The 18,226-nt window shown below is 36.4% G+C and overlaps 1 protein-coding gene across 1 annotated transcript; it reads right to left on the reverse strand.

Moving 5' to 3' along the window:
• Positions 1–3: 3 nt before the first annotated feature.
• On the reverse strand, positions 4–17,802 carry LOC108556731 (probable serine/threonine-protein kinase kinX; the record flags this gene model as incomplete). Its single annotated transcript, XM_017912943.1, has 6 exons — positions 17,734–17,802; positions 4,381–4,470; positions 2,887–2,931; positions 2,610–2,819; positions 2,286–2,552; positions 4–2,214 (listed from the first exon to the last, which is right to left on the reverse strand). Coding segments are annotated over exons 2-6 (2,815 nt in total), but the record flags the coding sequence as incomplete, so codon positions are not given.
• Positions 17,803–18,226: the final 424 nt, after the last annotated feature.

The following is an 18,226-nucleotide window of genomic DNA, read 5'->3' on the forward strand; positions in this document are numbered from 1 at the left end:
CACCTTCTGGAATATGTTCAGGTGCAGCAGTTTCTTCTTCAGTAGTTAATGGTGCATCAGTTACTACTGGTTCATGAAGTTCATCTTCTGGAATATGTTCAGGTGCAGCAGTTTCTTCTTCAGTGGTAATTGGTGCCTCTGTTTCTACTGGTTCATGAAGTTCACCTTCTGGAATATGTTCAGGTGCTACAGTTCCTTCTTCGGAAATTACAGGTAATTCCGTTTCAACTGGCTCATGTATTTCCTCCTCTGGAATGTGTTCAGGTGCTGATGTTCCTTCTTCGGAAATTATAGGTGCTTCTGTTTCTGCAGGTTCATGTACTTCCTCTTCCGGAATATGTTCAGGTGCAGCAGTCTCTTCTTCAGTGGTAATTGGAGCCTCCGTTTCTACTGGCTCATGAAGTTCACCTTCTGGAATATGTTCTGGAGCTGCAGTTCCTTCTTCGGAAATCACAGGGGTTTCTGTTTCAACAGGTTCGTGAATTTCTTCCTCTGGAATATGTTCAGGTGCTAATGTTCCTTCTTCTGAAATTACAGGCGCTTCTGTTTCTGCTGGTTCATGGATTTCTTCTTCTGGAATATGTTCAGGTGCAGCAGTTTCTTCCTCAGTGGTAATTGGTGCCTCAGTTTCGACTGGTTCATGAAGTTCTTCTTCTGGAATATGTTCAGGTGCTAATGTTCCTTCTTCTGAAATTACAGGCGCTTCTGTTTCTACTGGTTCATGGACTTCTTCCTCTGGAATATGTTCAGGTGCAGCGGTTTCATCTTCAGTTGCAATCGGTGATTCAGTTTCAACAGGTTCATGAAGTTCACCTTCTGGAATATGTTCAGGTGCTGATGTTCCTTCTTCGGAAACTACAGGTGCTTCAGTTTCAACAGGTTCGTGTGCTTCCTCCTCTGGAACGTGTTCAGGAGCCAACGTTTCTTGTTCAACGGTAATAGGTGCCTCAGTTTCTACTGAAACATGTCCAGGTGCTGAAGTTCCTTCTTCGGAAATAACCGGTGCTTCAGTTTCAACAGGTTCATGTATTTTCTCCTGCGGAACACGCTCAGGAGCTGCGGTTTCTTCTTCAGTGATAACCGGTGCCTGTGTTCCTTCTTCTGGAACCACATGCGATTCCGTTTCAATTGGTTCTTGCACTTTGCCCTCTTCGTGGGTGATTGGTGGTTCAGTTTCCAACGGCTCATGTAAAACGGTTTCAGTAACATGTTCACTTTCCGGTGCTAAAGATTCTTCCTCGACGCCGATCGGAGATTCAGTTTCAACAGGTTCATGAAGTTCAGCTTCAGTAACACTGGCCTCCGTAGGTGCAGGTTCGTGCAATTCCTCTTCAGTTTCTGGAATAATTGGAGCTTCAGTCTCGACAGGTTCATGAATTTCTTCTTCAGGGATATGTTCAGGTACTGATGTAGTTTCATCATCAACAACAGGGGCTTCGGTTTCGTGAATTTCTCCTTCCGGAATGTGCTCAGGTGCAGAAGTTTCTTCTTCAGTAGTTATCGGTTCTTCGGTCATCTGTTCAGCTTCTGCTGGTTCGTGAAGTTTACCTTCAGTTACTTGTTCTTCTTCAACTGGATGAGTTTCTGTGGATTGTTGATCGATTGGCTGGTATTCAGTGGTGATATGTGCTTCGGATTCTGGTACATGTTCAGTGATGATTTCCTGTTCATCGTGAGATGTGACAGTCTCTGGCTGTTCGGTGGCTTTAGCAGATTCATCTGGGATTTCGTGGGACGGTACGCTTCCTTCTTTCTCGCTTTCAGTCTCCAGATCCTTGATTGCTTCAGTGGTCGGCGACAGAGTGTGTTCCTCATCTTCCGGAATAGCGTTTTCATCTTCGGCGATGACCGGCTGGACGGATGTAGGAGTGGAATATTCGTAGGTGACGGTGGTGAGATCCTCTTGAGAAATGTATTCGCAATCGTAAGTGTCCGGGCAACATTGTCCATCGGTTGGCGGAATTGCCGTGCAGTTGACTTTGTCCAAAGGCGTCGGTCCGCATTCCTGCACCGCGCACACAATGTCTCCCTTCATGCAGTAGCAATGTTCGCACGCCTTGTCCTTCTTCACTAAAGCTCCATCCGCGTAGATTTCTCCATCGAAAACGCATTCGGTGGTGGCTCCTGGTGCTTCGGTCGTGGTGAAGATTAAGCCGGTGGTCGGTCGCATGGTGGTAGTAGTAATGAGAGCGGGTTCTTCGTCTTCTGGATGTTCTGCCAAAAAGAATCAAATGGTGACCGTAAGTATAAATCAATGAATCGAGTGCGCGTTGAGTACGACTTACCGCAATCGTATCTGACGGGACAGCACACTCCCTCTTGGTAAATCGGTTTGCATCCTTCGATGTGCAAAGTGCATTCTTGCATAACGCAAGCAGTCTTATTACGAATGCAGTAGCAGAGTTCGCATGGTTTGCTGGGATCTGATGGGACTCTGGCGCCGTCCGAGTAGAACAGGCGGTCGATGGAGCAGCCGTAGGTGTCCAGGTGTCCGACGTCGGTGGAAGGAATTGAAGATTCAGTCGTTGTCGATGTTAACAATTGTACAGGAACTGAAAAATCGAATGGATTAGAATTCTGTTTTCTTTTTGGGGTTTTCTTCATCATACCTTCTGGGCAAGTTATCACAGGGCAGCATTGGTCCGGTCGTTTTTCGACTTTGCAATTCTCGCCGATGGCTTTGATGAACGGACACACCCTCAGGTAGCACATCAGCATTCGGTTATGGCAAGTACAGTTCAGGCAAGGTTCGTTCGTTATTATCCTATCACCGTCGTCGTAGTGCTGGAAATTGTAGTAGCATCCGGTTGCATCGGCGACTGCAAACAAACAGAAAAACAAATGAACATCATCTTCGAGGATGCAAAGGCAACTGAGATCTCTTACCTGGATAGTACGCGTCCATTTCTGTGTTGTGTTCGGCTACTGGCGCTGTATAAAACAAAAACAACAAAAAAAAAACAATCAGTTACATGAAGATGCTGATGATCATGATGATGGATATGTGACAGTGGGACAAGAGCGCAAGCCGCATAACAAAGCGCGCATTATTTTCAATCAATTTGGGTGAGTCACAATTCCGTAAAGGGAACGCAAAACGAAAAACTAAATAAATGAGCGGAGAGATAAAGGTTGAAAGAATGATGCATAAAACAAAAGAAGCGAAGAGGTAGAAATAAAAACAAAAAGGAGAAGAAGCTGCAGCGAGTCTGTTGGTTCGATGACCGTCCGCTCGCTGAATTAAACATCGGCGAAATCCAGTTTTATTTCGACCATAGATATATTTTTTTCCCTACCGAATACCGTTGCGCCCGAAAAAAGACAAAACACCGAAAGATATTACCGATTCAGAGACCGTAAAAGGTATTTCTTATGTATTCAGGTTGCATTCGTCGGACGAAGGCTGTGCAATAAGAATTGGAAACAATTGTAACACACGGAATGATATGTTGATTATGATGATTGTCAATTGGAACAATTATTTAACATTAAAGAATTTCATTCAATTTCATTACGACAAATACTTCCATTGCTGATAATTATGTAATAGATGCAGTGATCTTGAGTGAGATGGTCATCATCGTCCGTGGGAACAATTATAAATCTCTTCTCGATCGCTTCGGATTGTTATCTTGCAGGATTTAATTTCGCCTTCCAGATCGCGGCGGTCGTGCGCGATGCAGCGCAACAATGTAACGGTATCGGCAGTTGCATAAGCACGTTTTTATGATTACGTGCTTCCTTCCCTACATTAAATTGTGCATGTGTATGCAATTCGTGGATGCATGCATTACAAAAAGAAAAAAAAGTTTTGCACGGGTGAAGTCGCCGGGTTTTCTCGAGCTCCGCGAAATCCGAAAAAGATTGCTGGTAACATCAAAGACTAATTGCTGTATACGAGAGCAATTTTCTGGGTGAACTCTTCCGAGGATAAAAGCGAGTGTGTGTGTGGATGGATGAACGTCGTCGTTTTGCTTGAGCAATGGCGAGAAAAAGGCGGTTGTAATGAGTGTGTAAACCTGGCAATGAAAACGAAAACGTTTTTCTTTTCCGTTTCCTGCTCGTTTTTCCTTTCATATTTAATCTAATCTGTCACATCCAACGTGCGGCGGCAAAAGCAACAGCAGCAGGAGAACAACAGGTTACTGAACGTCTAGACTCACTAAGTGCGAAACAAAATAGTGACCGATGCTAATTTCAATGTTAAACAACTCGGAGAGCGCGCTCACACAGAGAGCGAGAGAACAAAAGCACACACATAATTATGTAAGAAAATAAAAGTTGCGCGTTTGTTCTTTTCTGTTGCTTCTACTTCTTCTATTCTTCGCTTCATCTTCCAGGTCATCGTTCTTCCAAAACGGGCGCTCGATTTGCACTCACCTGAGAGGATTAATGATGGCATCATTGTGGCCACCACGAGAAGTGCCACCAGGGCCTCCGACCCTGAACTCCACGCCGACATGGCGTGTCCTGGAACAAATTAAAAGAATTATTTAGTATTTATATTATTAAATGAAACGCTGCTGGTTCTCGCAGCGATTAATTGTAAATTGTCGATGACGACGATGATGAATATAATAATAATCATCATCATCATCATCATTATCATCGTTTGCCGAGGGATTATTTAATTCTTATTCGCACGGACAGCAACAGCATGACTGGGCTGGTCTTTGACTCTGCGAAGAACAATCGCGTAATGATTGAGATCCATCGATAAATCGAGGCCTCCGACCAACCCGATTGTAGTAAAATACAAAACATTCCGTCCACTTCTGATCAATTTCTATATATCTTTTCTACCTTTTGTGTGCATCATCAACCCGAGCAAACGTCTCGTTAAGAGAAATTACGAGCGCGCGAAACTAGCTTCATTGAATCGCCGAAAACGCAAACCTAAATTCGTATCGCTTAAGCTCAATAACGATAAAACGCGCGCGCCGGATCTTATGTAACCGAAACGTTCTTTGCGTCGCCGAACGGAGGAATTCCTTCACGGATGCCGACGGTGAGAAGAAGAGAGACGCAGCACAAGAAACACAAAAACATTTCTCGAATTAATTGGGAATTTATTCATCATCGAAACCATTCGTTATTTATATTTCCTAAATCGATTTGGATGGACTCTACTTCTCGGAATGGACAACGACGACCCGCTGCACCGAATATGAATATTTCATTTACATCGCTAAATTCCTCGATCACCAAATTCTTCCATCAAAGAATTGAGTGAAATAAAGTGATGTAATCTTGTGATTTCTATTGTTACCATTACATAATTAATTATGACAATAATTGATTAGCAGAAATTCTGAATGAAATCATCCGTGGGATAAGATCCGTTTCGTGTGTCCATTTCTTTCTCCTATTATTAATTTTTTTTTTGCAGATTAATTTGGAACGTGTCGTGGGGTCGAGATGGTGCAGAGTGAAAGGTGTAATAAACGCGTTTTGTATAACGAAAAGGCAACGGTAAGACCGGATTCTGAATCGGACATGTACTGTATTACTTTACATTGCATATACACGAAAAATATAAGTATGCAGAACGTGTCGTGTGTTGTTGCTCAATTCGCGAAACGGATTTTTTTTTTGGGTCTCGGTTGCACAACGTGCTTTATTTGGGTTAAAGCCAATTCGCGAAGATCCGGGCTGAACTGGGTTCGACTCGGTTTCGGTCAATATTTGCTCGGAAAGTCCTTAAAATCCTCAAAAAAAAGAAACTTAAGATCGTAAAGGATGGGAGAGAGATCAAGAGGAATGCACATGAAAGATGCTGCACAGACTCGCAGAAAACGGCAACGTCCTCCTATACTGTTACTTTCGAGTACCGTTCATATCTGCTCGTCCTTTTTCCCCATCATTTTTGTCTTCCTCTTCGTTCAACTCCGAGTCCAATATCCACTTAATAATATTTTCCGAAACCGGGGAGAAAAGAACAAAAAAAAGACGTACACACACACAGAGATGATGGTAGAACGTGCATCGCCAGGACAATGTATAATTTAATCCATTCCTTGCCTCGGCGCACACGGCACGTTTCGCATTCAACCGTGATTCATATGCATTTTCCTTCATCCTTTCGGACATTACTCCAAAAACCGCTCCAAAAACGAACGAAAGCAGCAAAAAAAAAAACAAAATATAAAATTCATCCGCGTAGGCGTCACCGCGTGGTCATCGCCTCCTACGCAACTAAACTTTTTTTTTTAAAAAACTAGCATTTCCTCTCATCAAATTCATACAAATTTCGATCCGCGTAATAATTAATTATTATTTATAATTGTTATTACTGTTGTTGCGACAGTTGGCCGCCGCTAAAACACGAATCCAGTTTCGTTGCCGTCTTCTAACGCCGCGCAATTCCTTCGTCGTTACTTTACAAATTCACCAGAACATTAACACGTAATAATAAAGCTTCTCGGAAACGTTATTATTATTATTACAGCGAAACGGCAGCGACGGACACAATTAAAATAGAAATAATAAAATGAGGAGGAAGCATAAACATTTATAATAATAACAGCAACAAAATAAAGAAGATGCTCATTTATATTTGTTGTTTTTTTTTTTGCAACCGTTATGTAATTGTAAATCTATTACTCTTTTCATCTCTTGCTTTTTACAAATTGTACCGTAATTGGTTTACAAAAATTAATTAATATACTCGAGTTCGATTGAATCTTTTTAATTGTTGCGCTTCGTTTTAAGAGTTGTAATTTTGCAAATTTTCAAGTAGATAAATTACTTGTTTATGGACAGGTTTTTTTTGTTTACACGTCGAATGTGAACATTAAGGAAGTTTAATTAAGAAATGAAGAGAGAATACTTAGTATTTTTACTGGAGTAGAAGTGTGTGTAAACGCGAGGTTCTGGGAACGCATCAAACTGGAAGAGGAGCTCTCGTCGGTTATGCGTTTTCCAGTGAGAAGAGAGACGGTAATTTAACGCGATTACGCGATTTTAGTGCGATTTAATTTTGCGGCGCGTTTATGGAAAGGAAGACGAAAAGGTGCAAAAGAGAGTGAGCGGAGCGCGCTCTTGCTCTTAGCGAGGAGCATTACGCAATCTGCATCTTTCTCTCAGTGTGTATGAATGTGTGTCTGCTCAGGTGTATTGACGCGCTCAATGTCAATGACACGGCTGCATGGGAATCATTGAGTGCGATGAGGATGCAAAAAAGATGTTGGAAAAGAAGGAGCAGGACTGAAAAAAAAAAAGGATCAGCCAGCATCAGTAGAAGCAACAGCAACAACAACAACAACAAAAAAGAGAGTTAATGAATCATCAAGGAAAACGAGTGTAATGATGTAAGGAGAAAAATCGTGTGCCAAAGAAGTTGTTGTTGTTGCTGCTGCCACTACGGCTCCTTCAGTCGATTATTTTTTGAAGGCCTTGATGGAATTACCTAATACAAAAATGGCAAAAAAAGGATGATGGGAAACGCGAAGAGATGAAGCGGATGAGTGGAATCTATGTCGCTAATGAGCGAGATGAGCTCGTTGCCTTTTTGCCGTTCTTCCTGCCACAACTGTTGCCCGTTCTCCTCCTTCTTATATCTAAGCAACAGCAGCTCATTTGGTTCATCTCGCAGGATTAATCGATGCGATTTGCCTCTCCGAGCCACCAATTTGTAGTTTCTATATAAGTATACTTAGGAAGTAATCATCGGTTCGTTTCTTCTCCAATATCTTAATATGATTACTAGACTCGACATCCTCTCTCTCTTTCTGTTGATTTTCTCTCATGGTAAACGCGGAATTCATATTCCAATTGAATCGAAATCAAGAAACACCAATTTACAAAAAACGTTCGTTATTAATAACAATTTAGTTGTTGAATCATCGCGAGGTGATTAATGGGCGAGAATCGGAATTATGTACAGTTTCTAATCATTGTTTTCGTGCCCGGCTGTGGGAATTGGCGAAAATTGATGGGATTCTCGTTCTCTCTCTGTCCATTACACCATTATTTATAAATTTATACGGAGCGAGCGTTTCTTCGGGCGATGCATTAATTACACAATACAGTTAACGAAAATTATAACCGGCAAAGTTCATCATCTTCTTACACTACTTATTTCTATAGTTTCTCACGCGAATTCTTTACAAATTTCAAACTTTCAGATCCATCCAAAAAAAGCAAACGTAATTGGATGTGCAATAATTACTAATATTCGTAATTCAATTAAAATTAATTTTCGTTTAACGAAATTGTTTATTTGCAATTGTCCGAATCACGTAAGCTGTTATAATGCATCAATTCCCAGAAAGTAATTACATGAGATTGATGAGCAAACAAACAAAATAACTGTACGAAAATAATAATTTAATTAATGTTAATTCGATCGGCGCTAGATTTTTCCACGATACAACAACGGTGAGGAACTTCCAAGAAGTTATGCAACGCGAATTGATGTGTGTGATCCACCTTGACGTGTGCTTTTGGCATACGTGTTGAAATTTAATTTCGATCGAATTTCAATATCGTGTGAAGCGAAAAAAACTTCTACTTTTCTGCATTAGATCAGCAAGGACGAGATGAAAATACATATTTTTATTTACGTGACTTAAAGCTACGTTTATTTAATCAAAATGTTTATTTTTGTAACAGCGATTATTTCGCAGCAATTGTAAACAAACTCTAAATGAAATTAGATGATGGAAATTCTACCTAAAATTAAATTAATGTTTTGTTTTTTTTTGTTTAGTTTATTTCTTGCGCCAGAGTTCGTGTCGTAATATCACCATTTATTTTATCATTATCACTTTTTAATTCGTTGCGAATGCTTTGAAAATTTGTCGCAATGTTCTTTACCTAGTAAACGTGTTTTCTGGTCTCTCGAGGTTACTTGAATATGTTCGTCAGTTAATCAACACGAATTAATTCCAATTAATCAATTGAAATTAATCGAATCTGCATTAGTTTACGTAAAGTATTTTTTTTGATTCAAAGAAACCATAAGGTGTTACATTTGCATTCGTTTAAAGCGAAAAAATAACTTGCGGTTGATTCTTATTAATCAGTGAGAACTCTTGAAAATCACGATTGGAAATATTTGTATATTGATTGGGATTCTTTGAAGAAATATCGTTTTTTTTTTCTCATTTACATTGGAAATATTGGTGAGCGTAATTCCCATTAGAGTTTGATTTGATAGAATATTGAAAGAAGTTACAGAAAAACTGAAAAGGAAGCGAACTTGACCACCAAATTCGTTCTGGATTGGCAGAGTTTCTTTTTTCTGCGGAGCGGTGAGTCACGAGCCTTGAACTTATGCCGAGGCCGAAAAACGCGCGTACACAATTTCCATGTCTTTAGCCGAAAATTCCGCCTACGCAATTTAGCTTTAGAAACGGGACCATTTTTTTTTTTGTATTTAATTTCATAAATTTAAGACATTATTTCTCTTGGTGAAGAGAAATGTACAAACTTTGATCTTTCTTACAGTTTTATTTATTGATTTTATGGGAAATTAGTAAGGACCTTCGCTCGCTTCGTTAATTATTGCGTCACTTGATTGATTATTATCGAACGTGTTCTTGCTGAAATCAGGTTAGAAATAAACAGATTTGTAACTCGGAGAGTTTTGTCATTGAACTTTGTTTCTATTTATAGACGATAGTTAAATGGTTAATAATAATAAAAATTAACAATCGCAACGTAAATAAACAAGACTTTGATGCTTTTTTCTTCTCAGTTTCTTATTGATTCAGCTTTGAAATATTCAATTATATTTATTTAAAGAAAACATATGTAAAATTGTGAAAATCTAATTCAAATTTAAATAAAAATAAGTTCATTTTAACTGTAATTTCTAAATCTTTTCATTAAATAATGATTTGTTAACAAACTGAAGAATTTTAATTTTAATCTTAATTTTTTTCATTATTTTCAGTTTGGATTTAGATTTTCCAATTGGATTTAGATTTTCCAATTGGATTTAGATTTTCCAATTGGATTTAGATTAAATAATTAAAGTGCACTGGATCTTTATGTTGTACTTAAAAAGAAAAACGATAATTTAAAAAGAAAAATTAAATATTTTTTTAATTGATGAATGTTGAAATTTGTTTGAAGACGATAGTTAAATGGTTAATAATAAAAATTAATAATCGCAACGTAAATAAACAAGACTTTGAAGCCTTTTTCTTCTGAGTTTCTTATTGATTCAGCTTTGAAATATTCAATTATATTTATTTAAAGAAAACATTTGTAAAATTGTGAAAAACTAAATCAAATTTAAATAAAAATAAGTTAATTTTGAAAATAAATCTTTTCATTATTTAAGCAGTTAAACAAACTGAAGAATTTCAATTTTAATCTTAAATTTTTTATTATTTTCCGTTTGGATTCAGATTTACAAATTGGATTTAGATTAAATAATTAAAGTGCACTGGATCTTTATGTTATACTTAAAAACAAAAATCATAATTTAAAAAAAATTGATGAATGTTGAAATTCCAACAAACTGAAGAATTTCAATTTTAATCTTAATTTTTGTATTATTTTCAGTTTGGATTCAGATTTACAAATTGGATTTAGATTAAATAATTAAAGTGCACTGGATCTTTATGTTTTACTTAAAAACAAAAATCATAATTTAAAAAAAAAATTGATGAATGTTGAAATTCGTTTTAAGAGTGAAAAAAAAAAGGTGAAATATTTGATTTGGAGAATTCCGAGTTCGATTTTGTGTTTGCGTTTAAGTTCTTTCTATTTTATGCGTGTTTTCTTTCCAGGGTTTTAAATGTTTAATTAAGAGAGTTTCAGTGGTGGACGTGGGAAACGTTTCATGTAACACGGGGATGCAAAGTGCATCGGCAAACAGAACGGAAAGGATGAAGAGAGGAGAGACCGGTCTTTGATATATGTGGTCTTCCTTTGAGATTTTCATGTTGATCCTTGTTCAAAAAAGTTAAAAAAAAAAAACGGGCACTTTCGTGGATCACTCGATAAATTAATTTATAGAGTCACAGACCACTCGATGAAGATCACACTTTTCGACTTACCTCTGATGATTGGTGCCGTGGCTGATGCGACCCGATGCACTTGATTGTTGTTGTTGATGCTTATTCGTTATAAATTATAATAGTCCCTTAAGTTGCGGCGCGTCGTCTGGGTGGTTCGTGTGTGTTTGTTGGACGCTGCTGCAAGAGGATGCTTGCTTGCAACTTGTACGCACTCAGAGATGTCCACCGTTCGCGAATAAGACCATAAGACCAGACAGTCAACACATCGACCAGAAGTGAACTCATGCGGAGCTCCGCGCCTCAACTTTAAATACTCCTGCGAGGCGGGGGAGACCCCGCTCTGCTCTTGGACAACGCGCTACCAAAGACGGCTCTGATTGGTTCGCCCGAGGGTAGAGAAGAAATCGCTAGGAATGCACACACACACACACACACATTCAACACACTCGCACTCACTACCATCCACATCCTCGGCCGAGTCACTCGCCTCTCGCAGCTACCAAGAGAGGGTCCTCCTCAGCTTCAACCAGCAGTAGCCTCTTTTCTTCTTCAGAGAATTACCCTTTCGCAATTAAAATCGCACGCAAAATCGATAACGACACCCTTCTGCAAGTGATTTCCATCCACCCCGTGCACCGACTGCATCCCTCGCACCATACAAACCAGGATTTCGGATCGATATCTCAACATCATCAACAACACCATCATCATCAAAAAAATCATCAACTGTGTGTCGCGCGCCCGGACCACCCCGAAACAACGTTTCATTCACACCTCAAACGTGATCCGACTACTTGATTCCGTACATCCCCTTCTTCTTCTTCAAAAAAAAAAACATAGTTTCCGTTTCATTATTTAACACATTTAATCGCACTTTTTTTTCTTGTCGCTTCCCGGGATTTCGTAAGCGGCGATAATACAGTTTTTATCGCCACGGCCGAAGTGAGAATTTTATTGCGCTCTTTTATTGTCCGGCATTTTAATTTTCAATTGTTCCGTCCCGCGCAGAACCCGTTTCCTGTACTTACTTAGTTTACTACACTCTGCACACTGTTTTGTACAAAACATGTTTCACAAACAAAAATCCATAACTTTGCACCCTTTTTTACTCCATTCACAACTTACGCAATCTTATATTTAACATAACTCAAATCACATCAAAAAGAATTTGCAACGAAATGACGCATAGTTTCCAATATAATAAATATTTATTTATAATTCACTTTAAATTTAAATAATTACATCATTACGTTTGTTACAATTATCTAAATAAATATATAAGATCATCATGAAATTAGTATTTTAACAAAGATATGTCATCTAAATGTCTAAATTTTTTTAATTTTTTTAGTTTACTACACTCTGCACACACTCACTGTTTTGTACAAAACATGTTTCGCTAACAAACAAACAAAAATCCATAACTTTGCACCCTTTTTTCCTCCATTCACAACTTACTCAATCTTATATTTAACATAACTCAAATCACATCAAAAAGAACTTGCAACGAAATGACGCATAGTTTCAAGTATAAATATTTATTTATGATTTAAATTTAAATAATTACATTAAAATTTCGATGACATAATTACGTTTGTTACAATTATTTAAATAAATATATAAGATCATCATGAAATTAGTATTTTAACAAAGATATATCATCTAACTGTCTAAATTTTTTTTTTTAGTTTACTACACTCTGCACACACTCACTGTTTTGTACAAAACATGTTTCACAAACAAAAATCCATAACTTTGCACCCTTTTTTCCTCCATTCACAACTTACTCAATCTTATATTTAACATAACTCAAATCACATCAAAAAGAACTTGCAACGAAATGACGCACAGTTTCAAGTATAAATATTTATTTATGTTGCACTTTAAATTTAAATAATTACATCAAAATTTCGATGACATAATTACGTTTGTTACAATTATATAAATAAATATATAAGATCATCATGAAATTAGTATTTTAACAAAGATATATCATCTAACTGTCTAAAATTGATAAACGAAACGATGCATAGGATTAAGCATAAACGTCGAGTTATTTACGACGTGCGGACAAATTGTTAAAGCATAAATCAATGAAAGTGCAATAAAATAACTTATTTCGCATCTAAAAAGTTTGTTTCTGATCCAATTTTTGTTGATCTATTCTTTTCGTATTGTTAAAAAGAAAGTGATTTATTTGAAATTACATTAAGTTTGAAATTACTTTTAATTAACATTGATCTAATTAAAAGAATTTGTTTCAACTGACGTGAAGGAAGTCTAGGGACAAAAATCGCCTTCTAGATTCCTAAATTTTATAATCTAGGAATCTAGAAGGCGAAAAACAAAATACGACTTACGTAATTATACGTTATTAACTTTATGCAATTATATTTTTGATTACAACTCAATTATTCGAATACAAAATAATTAAAAAAAAAAAACAATTCTGCTCACCAGAATTTATATTTTGTGTAAATTTATTCTCTCAAGAGAATGATGATGTCGATTTTGTCGAGAAAGTGATTTATTTGAAATTACATTAAGTTTGAAATTACTTTTAATTAACATTGATCTAATTAAAATAATTAGCTTCAACTGACGCGAAGGAAGATTCAAATTAGTCTAGGGACAAAAATCGCCTTCTAGATTCCTAAATTTTATAATTTAGGAATCTAGAAGGCGAAAAACAAAAGAGGACTTACGTAATTATACGTTAATAATTATATTTCTGATTACAACTCAATTATTCGAATACAAAATTAGAAGAAAAAAAAAACAGTTCTGCTCATCAGAATTTATATTTTGTGTAAATTTATTCTCTCAAGAGAATGATGATGTCGATTTTGTGATAATTGTGTTCGATTTATTTCGATTCCTGACTCACAAAGTAAACTTTAATCACTTTATTTTTACCTATAAGAAACAAGCAAAAAAAAATAAGAGACAACAAAGTGTTATTTGCGATTAATGCGATTTCGCAACATATTTGTTGTATGAATGAGCGAATCTTTTCCATTAATGTTCGGATTTCCCTTGGTTTTGTGCAGCTCCGCAGAATCGTCAAGTGGCAAAAAGTATATATAGAAAAATCGATATTTCGGTTCATTTGCAAGATTTTATATTTAAAAGAACGAAACACGTAACTCCAGATGAATTCCTCAATGTTAAATTTTGCAAGAATAATTCTTATTTAACATATTGTTTACTTGCTCTCAAACTTTCCATTAAATTTCATCTTGAATTTACAAATAAAAAGTTAAAAAAATTCTTCTGTTTATATGTTTTTTTTTGTATGTTTAAATAATGAAATCATTAAGTTGACGCAACAATTAATTAAGTCGTAATTGTTTATTACTATTTATTTATTTATATTTATAATATTGTTGAGGCCAATTATTTACGTAAAGTCCAATGTCGTAATTAAGTTTATACATTTTTTTTTTCCATTAATTACACGGAATTGTAGTGATAACGGCGTGGCCTCAGCGCGGACTCATCGTTTCGAAGCATTGAACAAACAAGAACACATTTTTGCGTAGAAATCTCCAACGTTCAAGGAAGACAAAAAAAATAAGAAGCGAAATCTCGATAATAATTTTAATCACAATTTTTTATAAACACTCGATTCGCGCTAATTTCACTAATGATTATTACATTAACGATCATTTAAGTCTACTTAAACTCGTTTTTATTTTTTTTTTTTTGTTAAATTCTAAAGATTACAAATGATTAATTGGCGTTGTTTAGATTCATTTGAAGCAACTCAATTTAGAAATAGTTTACACATTCGATTTCATAATTACATAATTAAAAATTTGCATGTAAATTTAACTTAAAAATAAACGAGTTGGGGTCATTTGCCTATCGATTCTGTTCGAAAAACTCATTGTGATTCTACGCGAAATACAATGGAAATTAACTTTTAGCATGAATGACCACGAAAAGCGTTCTAGTATTTAAAGAAATGATGAAAACATCGGAAATTGAACGCAGATTTGAATCTTCAATTTGCATTTCTTCAGTAAAAATTTCTTTTTACGTTTCTCTGTGTGCGTTTCTCTTATACTTATGGACTGCATCAACTTTGAACTTAATGATGACTAAGAGAAATGTTCAATATAACGAAAAGCTAACGGTCATTCCTAAATTAAACAAAACGTATTGTTGAAACAAGCGAGTTTATTGGATTTCGTAGACGTCTATTAAAAGTAACAGTTTCGATGACGAATAACTAAAATCACAAAATAATTCCCAAATAAATCCAGCAATTTTACTGCGGAAATATGGAAAAAACGTAAAGTTTCGGGTCATCGTGTAACGAATATTATTACTGTCGCTCGTTTATCCAACACATGTTGTTGCATCGCAGAAGATATCTTCTGCATTTATCATTTCTTTTCGGTTCGAATTGCATCAACTTTGAACTCGAATCGTAAATTATAAAAATAAAAATAATAATAATGGGACAATCTAACGGTTTTGTTAATTGCTTTTCGAAATTTAAGAGAAGAAATCCGAACAATTTATTAAACAGATTTAAATCTTCTAAAAGTTTACCATATTTTTTTAAAAATTGAATAAACCCAAGTTCTTGTAATTCGTGCAGCATCAACGACGTCAAAGAATGAATCAATTTCTTAATAAAAAAAAGCATTTTTGTTATTGGTTTTTTCCATTTCGTTTAATTGTACTTCCCCATTCACGATTTATAATTGAATTAACATTTAATCAAGTCTATTTTGTATAAAATTTAATGAGAATTTAATAAATATGCTCTAAAAAAGATTGTTTTCTCAAACCTTTCTTAATATTCGCACGGTTGCGAATCGTTTCCACAAGATTTCGGTCGTATTTTGTAACAGTAAATGAAATCCAATACGAAAGAAGTTTATGTGATTATTCCTATTGCGTGAGAAACGTGACTTAATGATAATTAGTTTAAAGTGATTTTTTTTACTTAAATATTAATTATATAATCATTTGATTTTAAGATTTATAAAGTATGTTTTGTTAGTGTTTAAAGTTGATTAAACTGACATGCCTTTCGGGTAAATCCATCGTCTCAATGTTTATTGTTCAGCGAGTGATTTACGACGGTTTTTCGCCCACTTTTCGACACGTTTTATGGTGATTTTACACTTGCTGATCAACATCGTTTTATAAGATAGCTGCGGGACGTTTACACTTCAATTCGTTAGTTTTACGCCTTCAATTTGCATTACAGAAAACATTATTTACTTTACGTTTATCGTCTTATCGAAATAAAATCGTAAAAATCTTTGTTACTAATTAGATTTAAGTAATACTAAATACATCAAAAGATTCGCAATAGAAGACTGCTTCTTATGTTATTATGAATTATTGTAATTTTAGAGTTATTTTGAAGATAATACTAAAATTTTATCGTCGATTTTACACGATATTACTCGGATTTCGCGTGCACTTTCCTCGCTTATTTCCAATAGTTTTTAGTGAGCGTAAACACTACAATCGAGCACTAAAATGTTCGGATGCTGCTTCTGATGGTTTTGCGCCCACTGTTCAACAGATTACACGCTTCAATCATGTTTCATAACAATTTTACGCTAAGCGTTTCGCGCCCACAGTTCACATCTCATACATATCATTACTGCCCGTCGTTACACTTTTACATGTAGACTTCTAAATTTCTTCAAACTCAAACCCATTCATTTGATTTATTATGTTAATTCGTGGATTATAAAGTATTAATTTCAAGTCTTTTGTATCATTTAGTTTAGATTGGTAAATAGAACCCCAGACTTTTGGCACATATTTCGTAAACGACCATCTGCCAAATTGATCCACGGAGGGTCGATTTCGATAATCCGTCATCATGGTAGAGCGGATCACAAAAGCGAGGAGAAGAAAACAGCTGGAAATTACACGAAACTATTGGAAATACGGACGGAGAATTTGAATTGCAATTATTGTCGTGAAATTCCCCAAACGGAAGAAGTAAATACGCGTACGTGTGCGGAGGATGAAAGAGCATACGTAAATGACATCATGTGTCCGATTTTTTCTTCATTTTTTTTTTTGGCAAATTCTAATTACGTTGCCACCGCAACCTTGATTTCGAATTGTACCCGAAAATTCCAATTAGTTTACTCAACTGTATTCATTTTTTTTTTATATATATTTATTCATTTACGCTTTTTAATTAATTAATAAATTCGGTGAATGACCGTAAAAACGACTGAAATTCAATTAACGAATTTGGAATTCCATATTATAACATTTTTGCTGTTGTTCTGTAATAGGTGTAACAATTAATTAAGAATATGTTGGATGAACAGGGAAGGCCGTTGAATCAAATGTTTTATAGATTGTTTAAGCGTGTAAAGCGGTTTAGGAAGTTCAATTAAGGATTTTTTTTTCTTCGAATTTGGAAGTAATTGATTGGATTCAATAAAAAGTAAAGGATTGATTGTATATTTATATAAATTATGTGCTTGTGTGTCTTTGTATTTGCGACATGTATCCTTCTAATAGAATGTTAACTCGATGGGAACATAAATTAGTTCGCATAGAGTATGTGTTTCACGTAGCTGTATGTCATCAATGGTACGAAAATAGCCTGATTGCATTGTATCTTCGGCGCTCGAATTAATCTGGGTTTAATGAGTGGATAGAGAGAGAGAGAGATGGACGGGCGGTGGGACGAGTAACCCGCTGCTCCGTTTTTCGGGTTTTCTTGGTTTTTTTGCGCGGGTAAAATGATTTAGATGAATTTTACCTTTGATCTTTGTGTGGGTGTGACGGAAATGCGGCGTGTCTCCTCGTCTGGGAGGGCGTCTCGACGCTGGACCGACGCTTAATGGAATCAGAGCGGTTCTTGCGGCGCGCGCGCCTCGCGTCCCTCCGAAACCCCGAACCTACCCCTACGAAACACCGTGTCTGGGTCTATTGAGCCGTGAACCATCCATCCACCCACCCAACCACCCGCTCGTCCCCCGAAAAACGGGCATCCCGTTTTGCGACATTTTCCATTTCCTAGATTTAATTATGCCCCTTTTGTGCCCATACACCCAGATGCACACACGATCGACCCACCCCTCTCTGAGCTGGAGAAGAATTATCCCCGAACGGAAAAAGTAGGAAATCAATCGATAAATAGATTCACCCCACGTTTTTGTCCGCAGTCTCTCACTCTCTCACGACCCTTGTTGTTTACCTCCGCTGCGCTCACATTATGTACTGTATTATAGTCTCGCAGCAGCAGATCGAAT

Source organism: Nicrophorus vespilloides, unplaced genomic scaffold (assembly GCF_001412225.1).
Source record: "Nicrophorus vespilloides isolate i.1.1-1 unplaced genomic scaffold, Nicve_v1.0, whole genome shotgun sequence".
Classification (NCBI taxonomy): Eukaryota; Metazoa; Arthropoda; class Insecta; order Coleoptera; family Silphidae; genus Nicrophorus; species Nicrophorus vespilloides.